This window comes from Pseudopodoces humilis, chromosome 1 (genome assembly GCF_049639895.1).
Source record: "Pseudopodoces humilis isolate 2021_Gansu_Grassland_sample_001 chromosome 1, ASM4963989v1, whole genome shotgun sequence".
In the NCBI taxonomy this organism is placed as follows: Eukaryota; Metazoa; Chordata; class Aves; order Passeriformes; family Paridae; genus Pseudopodoces; species Pseudopodoces humilis.
The window spans coordinates 75,529,721-75,551,410 of NC_142200.1; the positions used below are offsets into that span (position 1 = coordinate 75,529,721).

Sequence of the window (21,690 nt, forward strand, 5' to 3'; positions counted from 1 at the left end):
GACCTCATGATACCAAATCCAGATGAGATGCAAAGTCCTGTGTCTTCTCAGGGAGAAATAATATGGTAGGATAGTGTGTATTTTATTTTCTTTTAACATTTAAAATAGAGTTGAAAATTTAGGAGGATTTAGGTGAACAGGAATATTAACCTCCGTGAACATATACTACCAAATTTATGCTAATATCTGAAAGAAATGTTTCTCCTTAGTGCTACAGAAACCTCCCAGCAATATCATGCTCCAAGAACAAAAGTACGGCTTGGAGGTGTTCATACAATAATTCTATGGAAGTGTCTTCATGTAGACATCATGTTTCAGGCCATGAATGTTTATTCATCCTATAGTGCTTATAAATATGCAGAGTCTTAGAGTGCTGGTGGTCTCTCAAACCTTAGCAAGATCAGCAATGGAGCATGGTTCCTTTCAGAGCTGCAAGAGTTCCATACGAGGTGTTAAAGGGAAAATAAACATTTCAGAGATGCATTCCTGTTTTTTGTGGGTAACCATTGATTCAAAATAAGTGCAGGCTGACAAGCTCAATGGAATCCCCACATCTGAATGGGAATGAAGAGTAGTAACGTTTACTCCCTTTTCTTTTTTTCCTCTACCTTTCCAGCACCAAGGGAAGGGGGAAAACCACTCTTTTCTTGGGTCTTATTGTCTTTCTACAAGCTCTAGACTTTGTTTCTTGGCAAACTTAATTTCAATCTAATGTCTCTCATTTTAATACAAAAAATGGGTACGTGCACAAAGTTGTTCTCTTGTTGCTCTCTTTTCCTGTCTACTTATTAACAGAGCTGTAAAGGTTGATCATGTCACATGAGCAACGACAGGCCTTTATATTTTCTTAGACATAAGTCCAAGGTAGAGTTACAGACGGCTAATGGAAACTCAGGCTTTTAATTTCATCCTTCTGTAGTAAATATTTAATTAATTGTTGAATGTTTTTGCAGCTGAGCATTGAGTCTTTTGTTCCACGTGCCTAATTCCATGTGCTGAGCTTTCTTAGGCTCTGTGGTGCATTCTTCTACTCAGCATCGTGCTGAGGTGCTAGTCAAGGGGAGGCTGAAAATCTCAGCAATTTACAGTGGAGAAATGGTGGTTTATCTTGCAAATGTAAAAAATTTGCTTCCACTAACTTTCTAATTACTGTTTGAAAGCCATCAAAGTATTCTGAGAAGAGTGACGCTCAGTTGAGAAGAGACTTAATTGCTTTCAATCTGTATAGGCAGGTGGTCATATATAGCTGCAATATTTCTTTTCTCTGGCTATCAGCTTACAGATACTGATATTCACCCTGGTTTACCACTGAAACTAATGTTTTCCAGCTGCTGCTTGCTAGTATGAGCATATTTCTGGCAACTGAGTGCTGCATTTGAATTACTGTAGAGGTCATACAGTTGGGGCTGCATATGAAACACTTGATTTTTGAAAAAAGATTGTTTAAGTTCAACAAAGCCAACTGGCTTCAGAGCCTCTGGTTCAGAGCCTCTTTGCTCCAGCTTCTAACTTCATTCATAGGGCAAGCAGAGTGCTGGAATCTTTCTGTCTCTTATTGTTTCTTTACTGAAAGAGAATTGTGCTAGTAAAAAAAAAATGCTGGAGATGTGATGAAAGTTAAATTCCACCTTCCTAAATATAAAACCTAGTTTTTAAATACTTGTTTGAGTACTGAATTACAGACATTCATTGCAAATTATTTTTGTTTAGCATTTCTAAGCATCATTTTGTAGTTGACTCTAACTGTAAAATTATTATTAATGATGATGGCATTTGAGTTCCTGCTTTTGCACTGTTAACTATATATCTTTGAGGAAAAGATCATAAGGAAAAACTCTCAAGACCACTCAACTGAATTTCGAAAATGTAACTCATGCAAATAAAATCTGGAACCTAAAAAGATGTGAGGAAGCCCCCATTTCTTCAGCAATACTGAAATTGCATGCTGATTTATATCTGAATTACCACATTCCTCCAAACAAGTTTTAGAACTGCTCTTTTAATCTTGTCTGATAGCAAATAGTTATTTGCCAGTTACTAAAAATAAGGAGATACAAAAAAGATGTTAAAAAATATCCAGGAAAAACAGTTGAAATGGCATAATAGGCAGCCAGATAAAATTCCCATGTTTTCATTATGGATTAATGGAGTTCTATAAATAAAATAAATAAAATCCAATGATTGTTGTAGTGTTCAAGCTGGAAAACCACTCAAGTGCTCCAAAGATAAAAATACCAGTTATGTGCAGATGAACACGGGAATTTATGTCAGAATTCTCAGTAACTGGGGATTTACTGGCATAGATTTTCTTACAGTGATTCACTATATCTACCTTGTAGATGACAAAATTGTTGTCAACTTTATAAAGTTAATTTAATATTTTTTAGGGCAATTTTGGATTTTATGTTTGAAATGGAAAAATGCTGGAGATGTCTTCTTTCTCTGCCTGTGCTGACTTTGACAGATTCCTATCTCCATACTCCTGGCATACTAGTCACCAGAGACTCAGTTCTCTACTACTACATTTACATTACATCTCCAATTCTTCTGTCTTCTCTATGGCCTTGTTATGCAGTCTGTTATTAGGTTTGTTTCAAGTGGTGATGTATATCTTGGCTTCTGAGTACATATGGTTGACTTGCCAGAACAAAGCATGCTAAGAACGTTCACACAATTGAAAGATAAATTTAAAGTACTCTTGTGTTTCTTTAACTTATCTGAATACCAGCTTAACAGGTAAGATTAAAATAAATTGACATCCATTTTTAAAATTAATATTTCACATACCTTCCTTGCAAGCATGCAGTATTCCCAGGCATAAACATTTAAAATGAATGATGTAAGAAATCATGAGACAAAAATTGTGTTACGGTTTAGGACTCTTCAAGACTTTTTTTACTTAATCAAATATTAGAAATTAAATATAGATTATTTTTGTAATGAGTACTAGAGCTTATGCTTTAAAAAAATCCGAATTCTTTTAGTGTATGATAAAATTATGAGCTGGCAACTTACAAACACAAGAGTTCATAGAAACTGAGAAAATTTGAAGCAGAGTGTCATTTGGTTATGATCCCATATTATGTATTTACTTTAAGATCTCTTCTTTCTCAGGCTAGAATATCTAATGTTTTTTGGCACATATGAGTATTTTCCTGACTGGTCTCTGAAAAATATAATGAAAGTAGTTTTCTTTTCATTTTAAAGGATTAAAAAGCCTCTTATTTTTTTCTTTCTTCCTTTGTAACTTTTGAACTTTTTACATGGAAAGTATGTTTTCAAAAGACTTATGTTTACATAATGTAAATGTTCTGACATAACCTGTAGAAACATAGTCTCATAGAAACACTTAGGCTGGAAAAGACCTCTGAGATCATTGAGTCCAACCCTTAACCCAGCCCTGCAAAGTTCAGCACTAAACCATGTCCCTCAATGCCACCATAATCTACCCATAATGAGAAAAAAGTTAGTGGTTCACAAATTCAGTCTGTGGCTCTGAGCCTGGCCTGCAGTCCTTTGTAGCTGTCTATCCCTTGGTGCAGGTACTAAGAACTGAGAGCTGTGGGGCTGTTCTGCATTCCCTTGATACTGACCTGGTCAAATTCGTACTGCTGATCTTGATTTACTTACCAAGACTTCTGAAATTCCAGAATAGGAACTAGTTTGAGTGCCATGATAGAGGGGAATGTACCTAAATTTGTTACTCTTCAAATCCCTAAATTCTGCCATTTCTTTCAGATGATCCTTTCATGTCCTGCTCTGTTGAATATCATTTCCAGCAGTGTCGTGTTGCTGTGTCTCTTTGGTGCTTAATCACACTTCCGATTTTCATTACTTTCTATGACTGTAATAATGTAATCTCTACGGCTCAGATCTGTGGGTAGGAAAGGAAGCTTCTGCAGAATGTGACAATTATAACTCAGAATTTTCTAACTTGTGTAATCTTTAAAATTATCTTGGAAAGTTAGTGAACCAATTTAGAACTTCCTCTTGTATCTGTTCAAATTTGAATAATCACTCATAAAAGAGATGTCATTTTAACAGAAACATGCATCTAATTGATAAATATAAAATAAATATAGCAGTGACCAGGATGTGTCCAATGCCCAGAAGCCTAATGAAAGCAGATTAAAAAGAGCTTATGGTTGATTTTCAAGCATTCAAAATTTTCTGTTTAAGAAAAATAGACTTTGCTTTCTTAAATCTGTCTTCAATAAAGCACTAAGATGTCTGCCAAGCAGTAGCTTCATCTTCAACCAGCTGGATACACCTGAGCTTTCTTAGCTTGAGAAAAAATCCTTCTCAGTATGTCAACCGAAACAGTGAGATGTGCTTATTTGGAACTATAAATCAAAATGCCCATGTACAGATGTTCTCAGCCTACAGGCATAAATATGAAGGAGCTTGGTTCCAGAAGGATTTTTCAGCAATACCTAAAATTGGTCAGAGATGCTGTACAACTGCCTATTGCAGAATTGACATAGCTACTGTAAAATGACCATGAGTGACTTGTTTATTATGCTGTTCTCATATGTGGTGTACAGTGGGAAGCTTCAGAGAGAGCAATTCAGTACTGTGCCAATATGCAAAAAAACCAGCCTTCTGTAACAGAAAATTGTGGTGAAAGAGAGATATGGGATGGGCTTGCTTTTTAAAACAGGAAGAATATCTCCAAGACCTTACAGCATCTGTTGGCATCAAGCAGAGCTTTTCTGAGGATGAAAAGGGATATTATCCCATTTTCCAAATGGGAAAGTTGGGCTGTAAATTAGATGGCCTTTGATGCAAGAGGAACTGGGAAAGATTGAGTAGGTTTTGGGTTCTTGTTCTCCTCTGACCCCAAGCTGATGTGGAACCCTGAAAAGAGGGAGGGAGGTAGTCTTATGACTTTGTGCTGTGTTACAGTTTTAGTGCAGTGGTATGTGTCTGCTTTGAAGAGGAAGATCTCATCTGTCATTTTTACATGGTACACTTTTGTACTATGACAGGTCCCAGAGGCTTAAACCAAACAATATTGTCCCACTGCTCTACGATGGCTATTTCACCTCGAGAATCAGATGCCTCCTACTGTAAACGAGCATGTTGTGATTTTATGGAAAATGTGATGGGGTGGTGGTCATTTTGCATTATTTATCGATGTTGTCCTGAGTAAGGAGAGTAATTCCTTCTGTATCTGATTTCTGTTTTGGAATGAAGTGGTTCATGTCAGAATCTGTGATAAGTTTGTGACATGAGCAAAGTTTGCGGTCATTGGCAAACAACATAAAAGAATATAAACTTTTTAGACTCATATTTAGACACGGGAGAATTTGAAAAGAAAGCATTTTTTTTAATCACCACATTGCAAAAGCTAATAAATACTTGAATAGAAGATTTTTCCACTTAAAGTGAAGAATTGCTAAGCTGAAAGTGGACAGAGAATTTGGCTATTACTGGAAAAAAGGGATTTTATTTTGGTTTATATGTAAATCATAGCATAACCTTATGTGTGGTATTGCTTACCAGTTACCTGTGATTAAAAATTAAAGAAATACAGAAAGAGATTGTGGTTGGTAAGAGATTTAAATTAATATATTTGGGGTTGTACATATTCTTAAAATAGTTAGGTGTTTCTTGTGATGTATTTCTTGAAACTGGCTCATTTAGCATTTTTTGAGATAGCATGAGACCTTTGAAAGTAATATTTCCAAATATGGATAAGAGACTTTTATGCACTTGAATCATATTTCAACCCAGCCCCCTTGTTTGGGATGTGTGAATTTAGTGTTCAGCTTGTGCATATGGGGGGAATTACCCAGACAACTGCAGTGAGCAGAACTGTGAACATGATTTCTGCAGAGCTAAATGCTTCTTGGCTCCTGACAGCCAACATCTTTAAGTTTATGAAGTGCAGCTCCCTCTCCCCAATGCCCAAGCAAATGAATTGCCAAACTCTGGGTGCCAGAGCTGAGGCAGCAGGGCAGAGGCACTAACTCAGCTCCCATTTCTTGATGAGATCTCACAGGGGAATGCAGGAGCCCTGTCCCACAGCTGACCTGCTAGAGCAGAAAGGGAAAAATCCCCAAGTTGAAGTGTTGGCCAGTCTGACCACTGCTACCTCACCAGCCGGGAGAATTGATTATAAAAAGCCTCTGGAAAAGCCCATTATTGTAGAGAGTTGTAGCAGCTGTGTTCTGTCAATGGAATTAAAATGAATTTATATCCTCTTACTCCTACAACAAGGGCTTCCTGGGGCACAGATGGGTTCCATGTATCTGCTGGTATGGGGGACAGAGAAATGGAGCTGCAGTGCTGGTTTGAAACATGGGCTACTACTAAAACATATTAGCGTTGAAACAGCTAGCAGAACCTTTCTAGTGGTACTTTTCTTTTTATTTATGGCTCTGTCTTGAAAAATGAAAACCGATTTTCCATATTTCTGAAGTCTCCATTGTTTTAATAGACTTCTCTGATTTAAATCCTGAAATAGCTCAGTTATAGTTTATATTGATGAATGCTTACCTTCTTTGGTTAGGGTAAATAGTTTTTCACATAGCCATAGGCTGAAATCTTCTTAAACTGAAGGAATGACTGTAAGAATTCTCTATAAGTAGCATGTGGGCGTTGGAAAGTAAACTTTTTTCTGTTGTATGGTATGAGGTAACCAAAACTGCAAACTGGCCTACAGACAGCCTTTATCTAGGTCTGTCTAACAGCTATATCACCAAAGACAATTGGTATGGATTCTGAACTGCTAAAATTGAATTGTGGCCATAGTAGGTATTAACTAAATTCATTGACATAAAATGCAAGTTAGTGCTCAGGTGAGGGGGTAGAAAAGGGTCTGTATCCAACACCACAGCCAGCCCTGCAAAGTTATTTTTGATTTCATTTAATGAGTTTAAATTTGATAGCCAATATGGACGAATTTCATACTGATACTTAAATGGAAATGTAAACCAAGCTATTTTATTGAGAGGAGATATGCATCTGATCATCTTTTCTGATTTCTAGTTTTCATTGCTGCTGAAAAGTTTGCTCTTCTTTTTGGGTAATTGCTAGCTTGGAGTGGTTCTGGCTGAGTAATTATAAAATTGGATTTCTGCCTTTCCTGGTTTGGACATAAATCTCTTAGTGCAATTCATGGATTGCACTAGCTGCTCACTTCATATCTTGCCAAATGGACTTGTTAGCCTCCAGACTTACGTAACCTTCCCTCTAGCAGAGCTGTTCAGACATCTCAATATAACAAGCAAACAGAAAAGAGAAAGTGCAGTCAGTGAAGATTTCAGAAAGAAATTTAGGCAATCAGTCTAGGCCTGGGAGTCTTGAATCCAAGCTGACGTCTAATGGCTTAAAAATGTGACATGGTACAGCTTACTGCCTGCCACGACTCTTACTTTGGGATAATTAGAAACATTTTATGTTTTTAAAGTGAATTTTTTAAGGCTGACCATTATCCTGTTGGATCAGGAGATTAAATTCTCTAACAGATGTTGATCTTATTCTGCAGTTCTCACTGTCATCTTGCGCCACTGAAATCAAAAAGCGAACCGTGGTTCTTTCCTCTCAACCCTCTGGCACACACAGAATACACTTTACCTTATTACCATCGTGTGCTAATTGAAGGAGCGTGACAGGCTCCACTGACAGCACTCATTGACGCACACCTAAGGTTCTCCATCTGCTTCAGGAAATACAGCTCTCATTTCTCAAGTTTTGGAGACTATTGCAAGTCTTAATTAAAGATTGCCTAAGATGTCCTGGTGTTTTAAACAGCCATTAGAGAGTGCAAAGGGGTGGTGGTGAGATAGGACACAAAAATTAGCTGCTTAATGCTCTTTTCTTTCAATGATTTTTGAGTACCCATTCCATGCTATTTTGATAAACTTCCCTCAGTGACTAAAGTGAAACTGGTAAGCCAGCTTTAAAGTAATGTTTTGTTTTAAAAAGGAGCAGGGGAAAGAAAAAAGTCAAAAATGCAGTATTAAACATGCATTCTAAGAAAGATCAAAAAAAGTCTGGAATATGAGATTTCCTTTTGTCTTAATGTATTCTGGCTTTAAAAAGCCCCACATATTGTGCTAGTGTGAGAACCAGGAAGTGAGAGAGACCAAAGTGAACAACTTAATATAATAGACCAAGCTGCAGTCTGGTAGAAAATGTATATGGCACAAATGACTGCTTAGGAGCACAAATATAGGAAGTTTTCCAACGTGTTGAGAATTCAATCTTCCATGTTCCTGATTTCTTTAGAGTACGTTCTTTACTAGAAGACGTTATTACAACACAGCTGTGAGAAGCTGAGAGCTGATAAGCTGCTGACACTGATACTGTGATCACAAGGAAGAATTTTCCTTAGCAACATGAGAAATACTTGCAATTCAGCCCAAAGTCTCACAGGTTTAATTATAGGTAGTTTTGATGTTACGCAAGGCATGACTTGACTCGAATATGTTGACTTCAGTACAACATACTTTGTTTAAAATGAAACTTTATACACAGGACTAAAAGTCAGAAGTTTTTATTCCAAGGAGAAATTCAGCAGCTCTTCAGAGAGTTGGTGTAAAATACCTTGTAAATACTGCTGAGGTGGTGAATAGGCTTCGCTTGCAGGTTGCTTGCAGGAGGTTAAATTCCATCAGAGGCATGATGTGTAACACTATCCTAAAGACGTAAGCATGCTCAGCTTTCTAATGCCATGTTAGACGTACAGGTATTTTTGGAATTATGTTTCAATTACTAATTTAACTGTCATTAGCAATTGTGTATTAACTGGAGGATAAAATTTGCTTTATCCTGTGATTCTTGCATAGGCCTTAATTTGTGAGGAATGGTGTTGCTGTGTTCAGGGCTGAGGTTATTGAGAGGGTGGGCACATCATCAGTGACTTTTTTCTTTGGGAGAAAAGAGCTGTCAGTGTTCTTTTAAAATCAGCCAACCTCTTCTAATGTCTAAACCTAAAAATGTAGTACATCCAGGAGCATCAAGTGGATGTGCAATCATTTCCTTTTGAGGAAAAAGAAAGAAAAGCTATTTCTGCAGCTTAGTACAGAGCTAAGACAGATAAAAGCAGACAGACTATGTTAGCTAGATACTAAATCTTAAAATACCTAAATAGTTATGTCATGGAATAAAGGAGTCAATACTTTATTTAAATTGCTATTTTTTTGTTTTGCTGGGTAAACTAAGTACTGTGCATTTTGGAAGGAAGAGTTTGCAGTGCTCTCATGAACACCACGATATGCACAGCAGCAGCAGGTGCTGCGTTAATTCAGTGGCAGCTGGTCTTGGTTCCTTGTTCTCCTCCTTTTAGTGGTGCAATTGTGGAGTCATGTGCTGCAGTCAGAAATGGTGTGTAGCAGTCCCTGTGCCTCATATTTAAAAATGAAAAACAAAACTGAGAGCTGGATTTGGTTTATAATTGTAAATGGGGTTTCATTCCTTGTGGTGAGGGTGTCATGCAAACAGAAGAAGGAAATTACATAGGCTAAGGATTGCCATGACTTATCATAGGTCTGAGCTGTCTGTTGAAAGTTTTGTTCCTAGGTGTAGGATGCTTTCTTACAGCAAGGGTTTAGGAATGGTTTTTTACAGAAAGATGAATTTACGTGAAGAACACAAATGTGGAAGAATTTAGCAATGACATGGAGAATCCATTTTCAGAGCATAACTAATCTAGGTAATTCCTAGATTTCAAAGCTAATGCATGTTATCAATGCATGTAATTTATATTCTAAGGACTCTTTCAAGTCTGATCAAAACTAGTTTGATCATTTAAATGGGCATTAAAGTAATAGAGGTGTTTTTGAGTGTGGAATGTTAGACAAATAAAATGTAAATATAGATCCCCATAATTAACTTTCTCCAGTGAGAGCTTCCCTAGTTAAATACCCAAATGCCTTATTCAGAATGTGAATGTAGCTCTCCATGACTATTTTAAGAAATAACAGGTAAGTTTACTATTTATACAAACAGCAACCAAGAACTTTTGCTACTGAAGAAAACATGTAAATTAGGATCATATGATAGTTTCTTTTTTTAGTGTAGAAAACATGAGTTTCAACTCTCTTCGTGTTTCCTGAACTGTTTGTTCTTTGTTCAGGAAGACGCTACAAAAATATAAGCTATAGGTGTTAAGCTGCTCGTTTCACTTTTCCAGTGTGAAGTCCCTCCAGGAATGAGGTCTTCCCACCACTGCTATTCAGTAGGACTGTAGTGTGGAGGAAGATAATGTTTTCATTGCTTGAGCATTTGACTGTTACATTTTTAATGTAGTTTTTGGAGGCACCCAAAGGAGGAACTGTTCCTGGGTCTGCAAGCCAAGCATATTTGTGGTGTTGAGATCCATGGTAGGGATTGCACTGGAGGGACAGAATGCAAGCAAAATATGATTTAAAAGGAAACCATCCCATTATCTAAGTTTTTAGCACCTTGTGTGTTTTTGTAATTATACATGGTGGTGGTGTCTTAGGTATTTGAGGGAGGCAAAGAGTGGCTGGCCGTAATTGGAATAGTATGTGTGGAATCTCACCTCTCCCTCAGTGTTGCATGTCCTGGGACCTAAACAGCTTCAAAGATGTGGGTAATAACCACCTCTGAAGTTTGCATCATTTCCCACTTAGGAACTTGATTCTAGGATACAGGTTAGAAAACTGGCTAGTACAAAATATTTCTTTCACTGGCTGTTGAGGAAACATGCACAAATCCCAAAATGATGTGGCAATTTAGAAAGAAGCAGGAGATAGATGGCATATGCTTATATGTCTTGGCTTACTCTTTCAGTTTATTTGAATCCTGCAAGCTGTTTCTACAAGAGGTGTTCTTTTAAGGTTAATTTCAGTCTCTGCAAAGCAGGTGTTTACAGCAGAGTTTCTTCTTTCAACCATGTGCCTAACAATAGTGTGATTAAATTCTCACTCTGGGGCAGCCTGACTTTTGGCTGCATGTGTGTGCCTGCATGAGCATGTCTGCAAGCCGCTTGTATTATTCAGCAAAAAGAACATATGCAGTTAATCTGAATACAGGAGAAATGCTTTGAATGGGTTCTTGAATCTGTAAGACTGGTAGACAGAATGGAGCAGATGAGGCAAATAAATAGAAATTGATGGCAGCATTTTTAATTTAAGCAATCAGAGCATCAGATGAACTGAGTGCAAAGCTGAGAAATACATCCACTGCACTGTAAAAATAATATATTTTATGCTGCTTGTGTTTTGCTCAGTTTTTAATATGACTTGTTTTTGTTATACACAATGCAAAATAGCCTCGGATTTGCTGCCAGGGATGAAACTGAACGTGCTGGAAGTTGTATCTGCACTGCTGGGCAAAGTAGTGTTGTGTTGGATCAGTGAAAAAAGCCCACACGTGGCAAAACACTGCAATTCTGCTTTGAAACCAGCAATAGGAAAGCAACGAAGAAAACACAAAAATGTGTCAGTTGTAGACAATTGTCTAAGGAGAATAGGGATGCTGTTATCTCTATCCCTATTAGGTGGTCTAATAAAAGACATTATCTCTGCCTACAAAGCACAGCCTTCCCTGGGAGGAGAAGGGAATTTGCACACAGCGCAGCATTACTTCCATGTTGCTCATTGACTCAGGAAGGCAAGAATGGCCTAAGTTTTCGGCTTCTGTTTTCTGCAAGATGGCTCTGTATCTGGAGAGGCTACTTGTGCATTGTGGAAATGAGGTGTATTGTGTTTGGGAACCTGCTCCTACAGAGTGGCTGCAGCACACAGGTCAGTACTTCACTCAAGTGGCTCTCCCATGGAGTGGCAGCACACAGACTGCATTAGGCTGTGCTGTCGTGTGCTTGCTCCCTACAGCAAAGGGAGTGCTGGGGTCTGACCACAGTCAGGCTGAGCTCCAGTCACTGTTGTGCATCCAGGTTCTTCATCTGTAGGGCTCTCCAAGTCAGGAGCATGCAAATCCGGAGTGTCCAACAGTGGCTTTCAAAGTATCCCTTAAAATCTTCATCACTCTTTGATCAAATAATGGACAAATTTTACTTTTATTCAGGAATTCTGCCTTTTTTACACACAGGGTACAATGGTGGATTACATGTGTGAAGTACTTGTGATTTCAGGAGGATGCTCTATGAGTTGAAAGTAGTGGCAAAACCTTTACCCGTTATGAAACTACTGCTATCACCCTTCATTTGTTCTTTGAAAATTTAGTTCCTAATGGATTAATTAATACACACCTCACATCACAACAATCACATAAATCTCAGCAAGATCTCAGGTAAATTTTTTTATTTTGCTCCCAAAAAAATTGTCATACAATTGTTAACTGTTTTGATAAATTAGTGTATTAGTAGCAGTTATGCTTCTCAAATGAAACAGTTTTTCATGTGTGAGTTTAATAAATAGAGATAATTTTATGTCAGCCTTCAGTGTGCTTAAATTATTATAACTCTCATAACTGAAGTCTAAAATCAACAATAATAGTTTAGATATATTAATAACAAATGGCTCATCTTAAAAATGATGCGTTGCTTTTTCGTGTGGTGTACATGTACCTGAGAAATTTAAAGTAATATAAAAACTGAAGGGCTTTTTGGTTGTTTTTTAAAGAAACTTACATTAAATGTAATCCAGTGCTCACTAGAGAAAATTAGAACTGAAATCTGTCTGACAAAGCCACTTAAACTTGGTAGTATTACTTCTTAGAATTCCTTTTTTGTCTGTGTTTTAAAAGGAAACAGGTAGGTCCCAAAATTGGAATTGGCTTCCTTTAAGATTAAGGTTAGGAAATCAAGTGAGCATAATTTCTATGTTTTAAGCACTTGTTTTCTTTTACTTTATACCCTTTTCTAAATTTTGAGATTCACAAGTCTTTGGAAGAAGGAAAGGAGATGCAGTAGTTTCAATACTATCCACGTGTTGAGGGAAGGATTAAAAATTATCTGTGGTCTGTGAAGAAAGCAGTACAAGTGCTAAGCTGAGATGTTCCTGGTTTGTTATTGTGTCTCACAGCATGAAACACAAAAAATTGTATGGTGCTAAGGAACAACCAGGTCATATTTTTTGTGTGCACTTCGTGTCCGAGCACCTTGCTGCTCCGGGGTCCATGCAGGCATGCAGGTGACGCTCACAGCCCTACAGGTACAGATTTCCACAATGTGCTCAGTCTCCCCTGGCACAGCTTTGTGCCAGCCCAGCATCTCCTCAGAAGGGAGAAGTGGTCAAGGGTTTGTTTCCTTTTGCCTCCCTCACAGCAGCCTGCCAGACTGTAGAAGAGCTGGTTCCCATCACTGCTCTGAAGCATAAGTAATATAGAACAAGAGGATAGGGTGGGGATGGGAACTGCTAAGGGGAAAGAAGGGATTAAGGGGAAAAGAAAAGAAAAGAAAAGAAAAGAAAAGAAAAGAAAAGAAAAGAAAAGAAAAGAAAAGAAAAGAAAAGAAAAGAAAAGAAAAGAAAAGAAAAGCAAAGAAAAGAAAAGAAAAGAAAAGAAAAGAAAAGAAAAGAAAAGAAAAGAAAAGAAAAGAAAAGAAAAGAAGTCACTGATTCTGAGTTTTGAAAAGGCTTGAACCTGAATGAGACCTAGCATTTCTGTTCCATTAATTCCAAGTAAAATCAGATGAAAAGGAAGATGAGTGAAGATAATGGAGAAAGAACAGAAAAACATTGCTTTGTTGCTAAAAGGCAAGGGTAGCAAGTCTAATTCTAAGTGTATGCTAACAGACATTTTGTAACATTAACCTGAAAAGTTTATTGACCTGGCAAGGATAGGAATGTCTCAGTGTGTGTGTGTGTACGTGTAATGGGGAGCATGAAATTCTATTGCGTATTTTGAGAAATAGGAAGTTTTGGGTGTTTTTCTTTCATAAAAATTTCAGAAAATCTTTCAAAAGCAATATTTGCATACCCCTTGTTTCCTTCAGTTCCCATATGTGTCCCTTAATTAAAACTTTTTGCCTTTTTTTTTTTTTTTTAACAAAGGTGCAGGGTGAATCAGTGAGGTACAGAGATGTAATAGATTCTTCAAGATCTTTCTATTTCTTTTCAGCACCTGGGGCGTGGGGGAGTTTCTGGGATCAGTATTTAATTTGATTTGGAGTGTTGAAACTCTGCCTTGCGAAGGGTGTGCATTTTACAGCACTTGTCTGCAGGCAGTGTGAGATAACTCATGCCTGGGAACAGGCTTGTGCAAAGGAACAGGGCTACTTTGGCCTGACCCACCGCACGTGCCTGCCCTGCGCCGGAGGCAGTGGAATGTCAGGAGGTACCTATTGTCTTCCTGAACTGGTTTTTCTGGGGATGGACTGAACTCCCCACGCTTTGCATGCAGTCGAACAGGAGCTTTGGAAGTGTTGCTTTGGCAATCAGACTGAGGTAACATCAGGTGCAATCTGTGTGTTTGTCCCTTCCTGCTGCAGTACTGTGAGGGAAGGTGATAGCAAGCCCGTTCTTGTAGTTGTCAGACTCTTCAGTGGTGTGTGAATGCCTATGCCAAAAGAAATGTTTAGAAGTTTATAAACACATAAAACTAATTGGGCAGAAAAACCTTTATTGACAAAAGAGATAGTAAGAGTTTAATTCTAGGGACCTTTTCAATATAGAAGTACAATCTGAAGTATAAAATTTCCAAATAATAATTCTTTTTACAAACTGTACAAATGTGTGCTGCCCGTGTTCCAGGGATTCATGCCAATGGTTCTTCAGATGGAAAATTTGAAATGTTCCATGAGTTCGTCTTCCTCTTGCATTATGGTCCCACGGACATTGACTCTTTGAGTCCTGATTATCACAAATATGCAAGTTTCAAAGTGCTTAACATTCTCCAAGTAACCTGTACACTTGATATTTTTAAATCTAAATATTCCACTCCAGATATTATTTCTACTATACAATAAGAAAGATAACTATGCAGGCTTTCTGGTTCTGTTCCTTCTCCCTGCAGGAGAAGAGAAACTCCAGGATGTGCAAAATCTATAACAGCTTCTAGAAACTGAAGAAATCCTTGCTCCTGTTGCAAGGAGTAGCTCTTTTACAGTCAAAGAGAGTGATCTCTGGATCGGTTTCTTTTTCCATAAGAAGAGCAGTACAAAGAATACTGAGCAGCCTGGGAAGCAGACAAAGTCTATTGCAGCTTCCAAGTGTTATATTTTACCTCACTCTTCTGAAGTACTGCTCTGCAGAGTTGTTCAACAATGTTCCCTGAAAATTACTGATATATTGCAACTTTTAATATAAAATCGGCTTCTGGACTCTCTCTAGATGCTTTTCTTTCCAGCAGTAAGAAGGCACAGCCATCAAATGCTGTGCCATGTTATAGGAATGGTGCTCAGCACCAAAATTTTCAAGGATCTTCATTTGGGATGTGTTTCGTGCTTGCTAAAAAGAGCATTATGTTCAGCTGGCAGCTGCTCAAGCTAGCTCAAAGCCTGTACCTGTTAGTGGGAATGCAAATAACTGAAGACATGCTGGGGTTCAGCTTGTAAATAGTGGTCAATAGTTGTAAGCAAACTTTAGTCCTGGGTCCGTCATTCAGAAGGTGAATGCAATGATTATGGGGTTAGGGAGAGGCAGGGGGAGTGGAAGAGGCTGAGCAGTGAAGCCAGGACCCCAGACTCTCTGGGACAGAGGGTGCATCCCCTTTATTTTTTTTTTTTCATAATTTAGTCCTTTGGTGAGGAGTGGGAAAGATGTCTGTGCTCTTTCAAGTGTTAACATGTAGCTAGTAACACAGAGTAGATTTAACACTGTATGAATTTGTATCTCAATGACTTTTTGCATTTTGCTTCACTTGGGAGACATTTCACTGTCATTCACTTTCATTTAGCACCAGGCAGGATTATCCCTGCAACAGTATCCAATACAATCACAGAGATGCTTAGGTGTAGTGGTCCACATGCTGGTCTTCTTGCAGGTATAGCTGGTTGTAATTTTAAAACACTTTTTAACACCTGCTTTGTGTCTGTCACACCTTTGGACTCTGCACTGTATGGTTCAGAGATGTGCTTCAGGCTGGGACAGGGATGAGACCAGCATCTATTTGAAGAAGTGGAGCATGTGGGGCTGCTTCTGAAAAAGGTTACAGGGAAGCCCAGATGTGTTATCAGAAGTCTGGGGACAGGAGGAATCTTTGTAAATCAGATCTAGGGAAAAAGGGACATTGCAGCATTGCTACCTGGGTGATGACCCCAATGATTGCTCTGCTTTTGCATCATAGCCTGGCATAGCTGTAATCACGATGATCTAGGCAGCTTTTTAACAGGGCAATATGATTCAGTGTCCCAAAGAGTGAACTTATTCTGTTCTAAAGTAGTTGAAACTATGCTGGAAGATGGCAGTCCATTTCTAAGCATAAATATTTGCTAATAGATCTTAATGGTAGTCTCTGAACCTCTTCCCTTTCTTCTGCTCCAGGATCTTGAGCCAGCTGGCCGTGATACCAGTTGAGACACAGAGATTTCACAGTGTACCTCGAAGCAAAGACAGTGCATGTTTCTTTTCTTAGTTTGGGAGCGCAATTCTTGTATGCATGCTTCTCTTCTTTTTAAAGGTCCTTTAATAATTAATTTAATAATTAATTTAATGGCATAGACATTCCGTATCCAACTGTATCTGAGGTCAAAAGATTATTGAGGAAGGAAATATAAATTGTGGTATGTTACTACTGTCCATGAAATAGCAAAATCTTGAAAAATACAGAAGACACAACAAATGAAATTAGGCTCACTCTACATGGGCTTTACTGGAAAACAAATAAAGGCTTAATTAGGGATTACAAACTGGGATATATTTATTTAATTATAATTATAATTATATATACTTTTATTTATTCATTATTTTTATTATTATATAGTATATATATTATATACATTAAATTATACATTATAAATAAATAAATGGGTGTCTGAAAGCATTTGAAGCATGGCTTCAAATCTCCAGTCTGACTGACTTCCAGAAACCCTTTTGAAGTATTTGGTTGTAACTGCACATAAACAATAATCAGGGCAATATTTATGGAGTAATCAAGGAGGCTATACATTTGTCAGATAACAAACTAATGTCCACAGCCTGCCCTAAATACCTAAAAACCTGATAACTCTGTCATGAAGGCAGAGATTAGATTGCTCAGTTGTGACTCTGTAGAAGTTAATCCTTTTATTGCTGTTCCCATAAAATTTCAGACAACAAAGCAGTGTTTCAGTAACATCACATTACCATTTTGCAGGGCTGTGTGATAACGTTTCAACAGTATTTGCAAATTCTTACTCTTTGAAAGCTGAAGTCAGAAAGATCTCTGCTGACCATAATATCTCAATTTTGCCCTTGATGTGTGGATATTTGGCTGTTGGGCTCTGCCTGGGGCTTGTATCTGTGGTAGCATCTACTGAGAGGCAGCTAGTTCTTAGTTGTATGTAATATTACTTTATATTCAGCCTGCTATGAGCAATCCTATGAATTTTTACTGATTTGTATTCATAGTTTTAGCAAGTGTGTGAAAAATATACAGCCTATAATTATATCTACCTGTGCAAAACAGAAAATTAGAATGATTCATTTCCCTTGGAGAAGTTCTTATATTAAACGTTTGTTTGACAGTTCTTTGAAAAGAGTCACTTTTCTTATTTTCAAAGAGTAGGAAATACAGAAATATTTTTCTTAACCTTTCATTAATCATGAATTATTTCCTTTAATACTAGAAATGTCATTTTTTCTCCATTCATAGAGGTTTTAGTTTTCATTAATGTCCCAGTATATCTGTGTCTCCTTCTGTTTTTGTAGACAAAGTTTGCTTTGAAATACAGTGAAAGATTTTGTATAATCTTAGTTAAGACTCCCACATACAGGCTATATAAATACTGATATGGTTACACACGTGGTCAACTTCTTTTAAATAACTGAGCAGTGTACCTGATTACTTGTCATGCTTGAAAACTGTAAGCAGAGGCTACAAATATCCCCCTCTTCCATTTTTTATTGCATCATGACACGTGCCACATCTAAGCTTGTGGTCAGAAGTACTTGTATTTGTTTCTTTTGTCCTATGCAGTGGTCACAGTCTTGCTGTGCTTCAGGCTCCGTGTCTCCCATCCTGCTGAGTGTGGGAATGCAAGACTTTGGGTGGGCGATCCCTCTGGAAGCTGCAAGGCTGGGTGGGACTCTGTGTGTGGGAACTGCTCCTGCTCCTGGGGCAGCAGGATGTGGGTGCCCACATCCCTCTGGGTGAGGGAAGCACATGCTCCTGGCCCCTGGTACCATCAGCCCTCTATAAAGGCAGTATATCCAAGGGAAACAGTCCCTGAGGGTAACAGGCTGGGAAGTGTAGGGAGTCAATGCAGTCTTCTGCATTAGACTTCTCACTGACTCTAGGCTTCCTTTGATTTCTCCAAACCTTAATGAAAAGCTGGTTCAGAGCCTCTGCTAAAATGATGGTGGACTTTGTGTTAGCCAGGGGTGGATGCCATGATGGACAGTCAAATCCAGTTCATTCCCAGCCTGAACACAAATGTGTCTTTTTTCTACTTCCACTCTTCTCAGGCTACAAAAGATTGTGGTTGTATGTTAGTCCTCCATGATCTTGCTGCTTCTTGCTACTCCATTCCCTTCCTCCCCACTGAGCTGTAAGCAGGGTTAGAGGTGTTTGGAGGACTGTTTGTAAGGGAATGTGGCAGAAGGGTGTTTTCTGACTGAAATTCTGCAGGGCTGAGCAGAACGTAAGCTCAGCGGCAGTGACGCTCTGCAGCATCGGTACATTCAGCTGACAACACCTTACCAAATCTCATGTGATTTTCCAGAATCAATTTTCCCTTTGTACTCTGTTGATTCTCTCATGGGCTTTGGGTAATCAACCCTTTCTTTTTTCTGTTGCAGAGCTCCAACATGGGAGGCAAACTGAGCAAGAAGAAGAAGGGATACAGTGTCAATGATGAAAAAGCTAAAGACAAAGACAAGAAGGCTGAAGGAGCAGCAACTGAGGAAGAGGAGACTCCAAAGGAGGCTGAGGATGCCCAGAAAACCACAGAGACCACAGAAGTGAAGGAGAACAATAAGGAGGAGAAGGGAGAAAAGGATACTCAGGTCACTGCCAATAAGACAGAAGAAAAAGAAGGGGAGAAGGAGAAAACAGTGACCCAGGAAGAAACCCAGAAAACAGAACCTGAGAAGTCAGAGGCTGTTGTTGATGCAAAAGTAGAGCCACAGAAGAATACCGAACAGGCACCTAAGCAAGAGGAGCCGACTGCTGCCTCTGCTCCTGCTGCCAGTAGCGAAGCACCCAAACCCTCTGAGCCTAGCACCGATGCAAAAGCTTCCCAGCCTTCAGAAGCCACAGCTCCCAGTAAAGCAGATGACAAGAGCAAAGAGGAAGGGGAAGCCAAAAAGACTGAGGCTCCCGCGACGCCTGCAGCCCAAGAAACTAAAAGTGAAGTGGCCCCAGCTTCAGACTCAAAACCTAGCAGCAACGAGGCTGCACCTTCTTCCAAGGAGCCCGCGGCAACAGCAGCGCCTAGTTCGACTGCTAAGGCCTCGGACCCTGCAGCCCCTCCAGAGGAAGCGAAACCTTCTGAAGTTCCAGCGACTAATTCGGATCAAACCATAGCAGTGCAAGATTAAATTGGACAGCCTGTTGAAACAACCACTTAAAACAACCTGTGTCTTTTTTTTATTTTTTCAGCTATACTAACTCGTTTCAGATCTGAAATAACAAATATGTATTGCCCAGAAAAGGAGAAAACAAAAAAAAGAGAAAAAATGAAAAGGATGTCCCATCAAGTTGGGAGGGAGGGAGGGGGGAGAATCCAAATAGTATTTTTGTGGGGAAATATCTAATATACTTTCTGCCAACTTGACACAAGTCCTGGATTAAAATAAATAAATAAATGGATGTCTGAAAGTACAGCACATCTTTTGTATCTGAACTGCTGTAAATGTACTCCACCAGTGTATTAAAATCTTCTTTTTGTTCTGTAATGGGGTTTGGGAGTGATGCGTTTGATTCTGCCCACTAGGTTTGTGCCAAGGCAATCAGATCTTTATGAAAGCAGTATTTTCTGTGGTTTTTTTTTATTTACAGCCTTTCTTATTTTGATATTTTTTTTATGCAGTGGATGAATGCCAACTTTCAGACAAAACCCACTTAGCTGTCCACATATTTCTCAATGCCAATCCTCCAATTCTTCCTCTCCAAATATTTTTTGGGAGTAAAAAGCATTCTCATCCTACTTAGCCTACCTAGATTTCTCATGACGAGTTAATGCATGTCCGTGGTTGGGTGCACCTGTAGTTCTGTTTATTGGTCAGTGGAAATGAAAAAGTCTGCGTTCATTGCAGTTCCAGTTTCTCTTCCATTCTGTGTCACAGACACCAACACACACTCATTGGAAAACAAATGAAAAAACAAAATGTACAATGGATGCATTGAAATTATATGTAATTGTATAAATGGTGCAACAGTAATAAAAGTTAAATAATTTAAAAAATATATAAGTGTAAAGACTGATTAAATCTTCACTTTCACCCCTTGAGAACTAGGCAAAGGAGGTTTTGACACTTAAGAAGTATTACATGTGGGGCTGTTTACTTTCCTATAAATAGTCACTCTCCAACAGCCATAACTGTTCTTAGGTGAGGTTGGATAAAGTGGCCAATGAACAGCACGTCTCATATATGTTTTATCCCAATCAAAGTAGAAGTGGCTTTTGCCTGCCTTAACATGTGAAATAAAAATGCTCTCTTGCTATTTTGAAGAGCCACAGGCATGCTGACTGAGTTTTAATTGGGACAAGGACAGTGGATTTGATAAACTGATCTTTTAAAATGAGGCAATTAAATTTAATCCTAGTCCTATTAAAGTATTTCTAGTGCTGATACACGTTGTTCTTTTCCCCATTATTATTGGGTAGGAGATAAACCACCCTTGGCACAAAAGGCCAGACCTGTGTATTTCAAATATGGATAATATGTAGCTGAGTGGAGTTTAGCCCAGCATAAATATTTTTCACTACTTTTGCCTATTTGCTTCATTTTTATTCAACAGAACAGCTGAGTAATTGCACTTTTTTGCTGAGTGGTGTCATTGGTGGATATGGACAATGATTTCAGTGTAGAGCCCAGGATTCACAAAACCAGTTAAAGAAGCATATTTGGCCTGCCTATTAGTAAACTTCTGGGCAGAGCAGAAGTTCTGAAAGAAGTGGGCAGCGGTAAATAGAAACACAGCTGGTATACATACCAGAGGGATGAGCAGGCTTGTATTTAGTAAATAAGGAAAATTATGTTTTAAAATGGTATAAATTATTTCAAATACTTTCGCTCCATGCAGTGAGGATGATTCACTCTACAGACTTGCATAATACTAATCCTAATTTTTTTTCAGAAATACAAACAAACTTCCTATACCATACTCTTATGCAGCTGTGCACCTGGGAGAAGCTTACTGCAACAGGCAGGAATAGTTCAGTTGGGTTTAGATCAGGTGATTCACCTCCATGAATCATGCACCACCATGAAAGTTTTGCATCCTTAATGTGGTGCTGAATGCAATCTTTAATTCTTTGAGATAATTAAAAATACCCCTGTGCTCTCACAGCTGTATCCAAACCTAGCAGCCTCTGCAGCTGTGGATAGCAAAGTCTTAACACACGTGCTGAGGTTCTCACAATCTGCTTGCTGATGGCAGTTTCATCCCAACAGTGTCATCACTGCAAAGAAATGTTGTGCCCCACATGTGTGGGAATCAATAGCATATGAT

At 38.5% G+C, this 21,690-nt stretch overlaps 1 protein-coding gene across 5 annotated transcripts in view; it reads left to right on the forward strand.

Annotated features, from left to right (window-relative positions):
* The window catches only part of BASP1 (brain abundant membrane attached signal protein 1), a 50,926-nt gene extending 30,500 nt beyond the window's left edge, over positions 1 to 20,426 (forward strand). For all 5 annotated transcript variants that reach the window (XM_005530885.2, XM_088058112.1, XM_088058120.1 and 2 more), the window contains exon 2: positions 18,813 to 20,426. In XM_005530885.2, coding sequence (XP_005530942.2) covers positions 18,822 to 19,553 — 732 coding nt within the window. In that variant the 5' untranslated portion in view covers positions 18,813 to 18,821 and the 3' untranslated portion in view covers positions 19,554 to 20,426. The remainder of the gene's footprint in view (positions 1 to 18,812) is intronic.
* Positions 20,427 to 21,690: the final 1,264 nt, after the last annotated feature.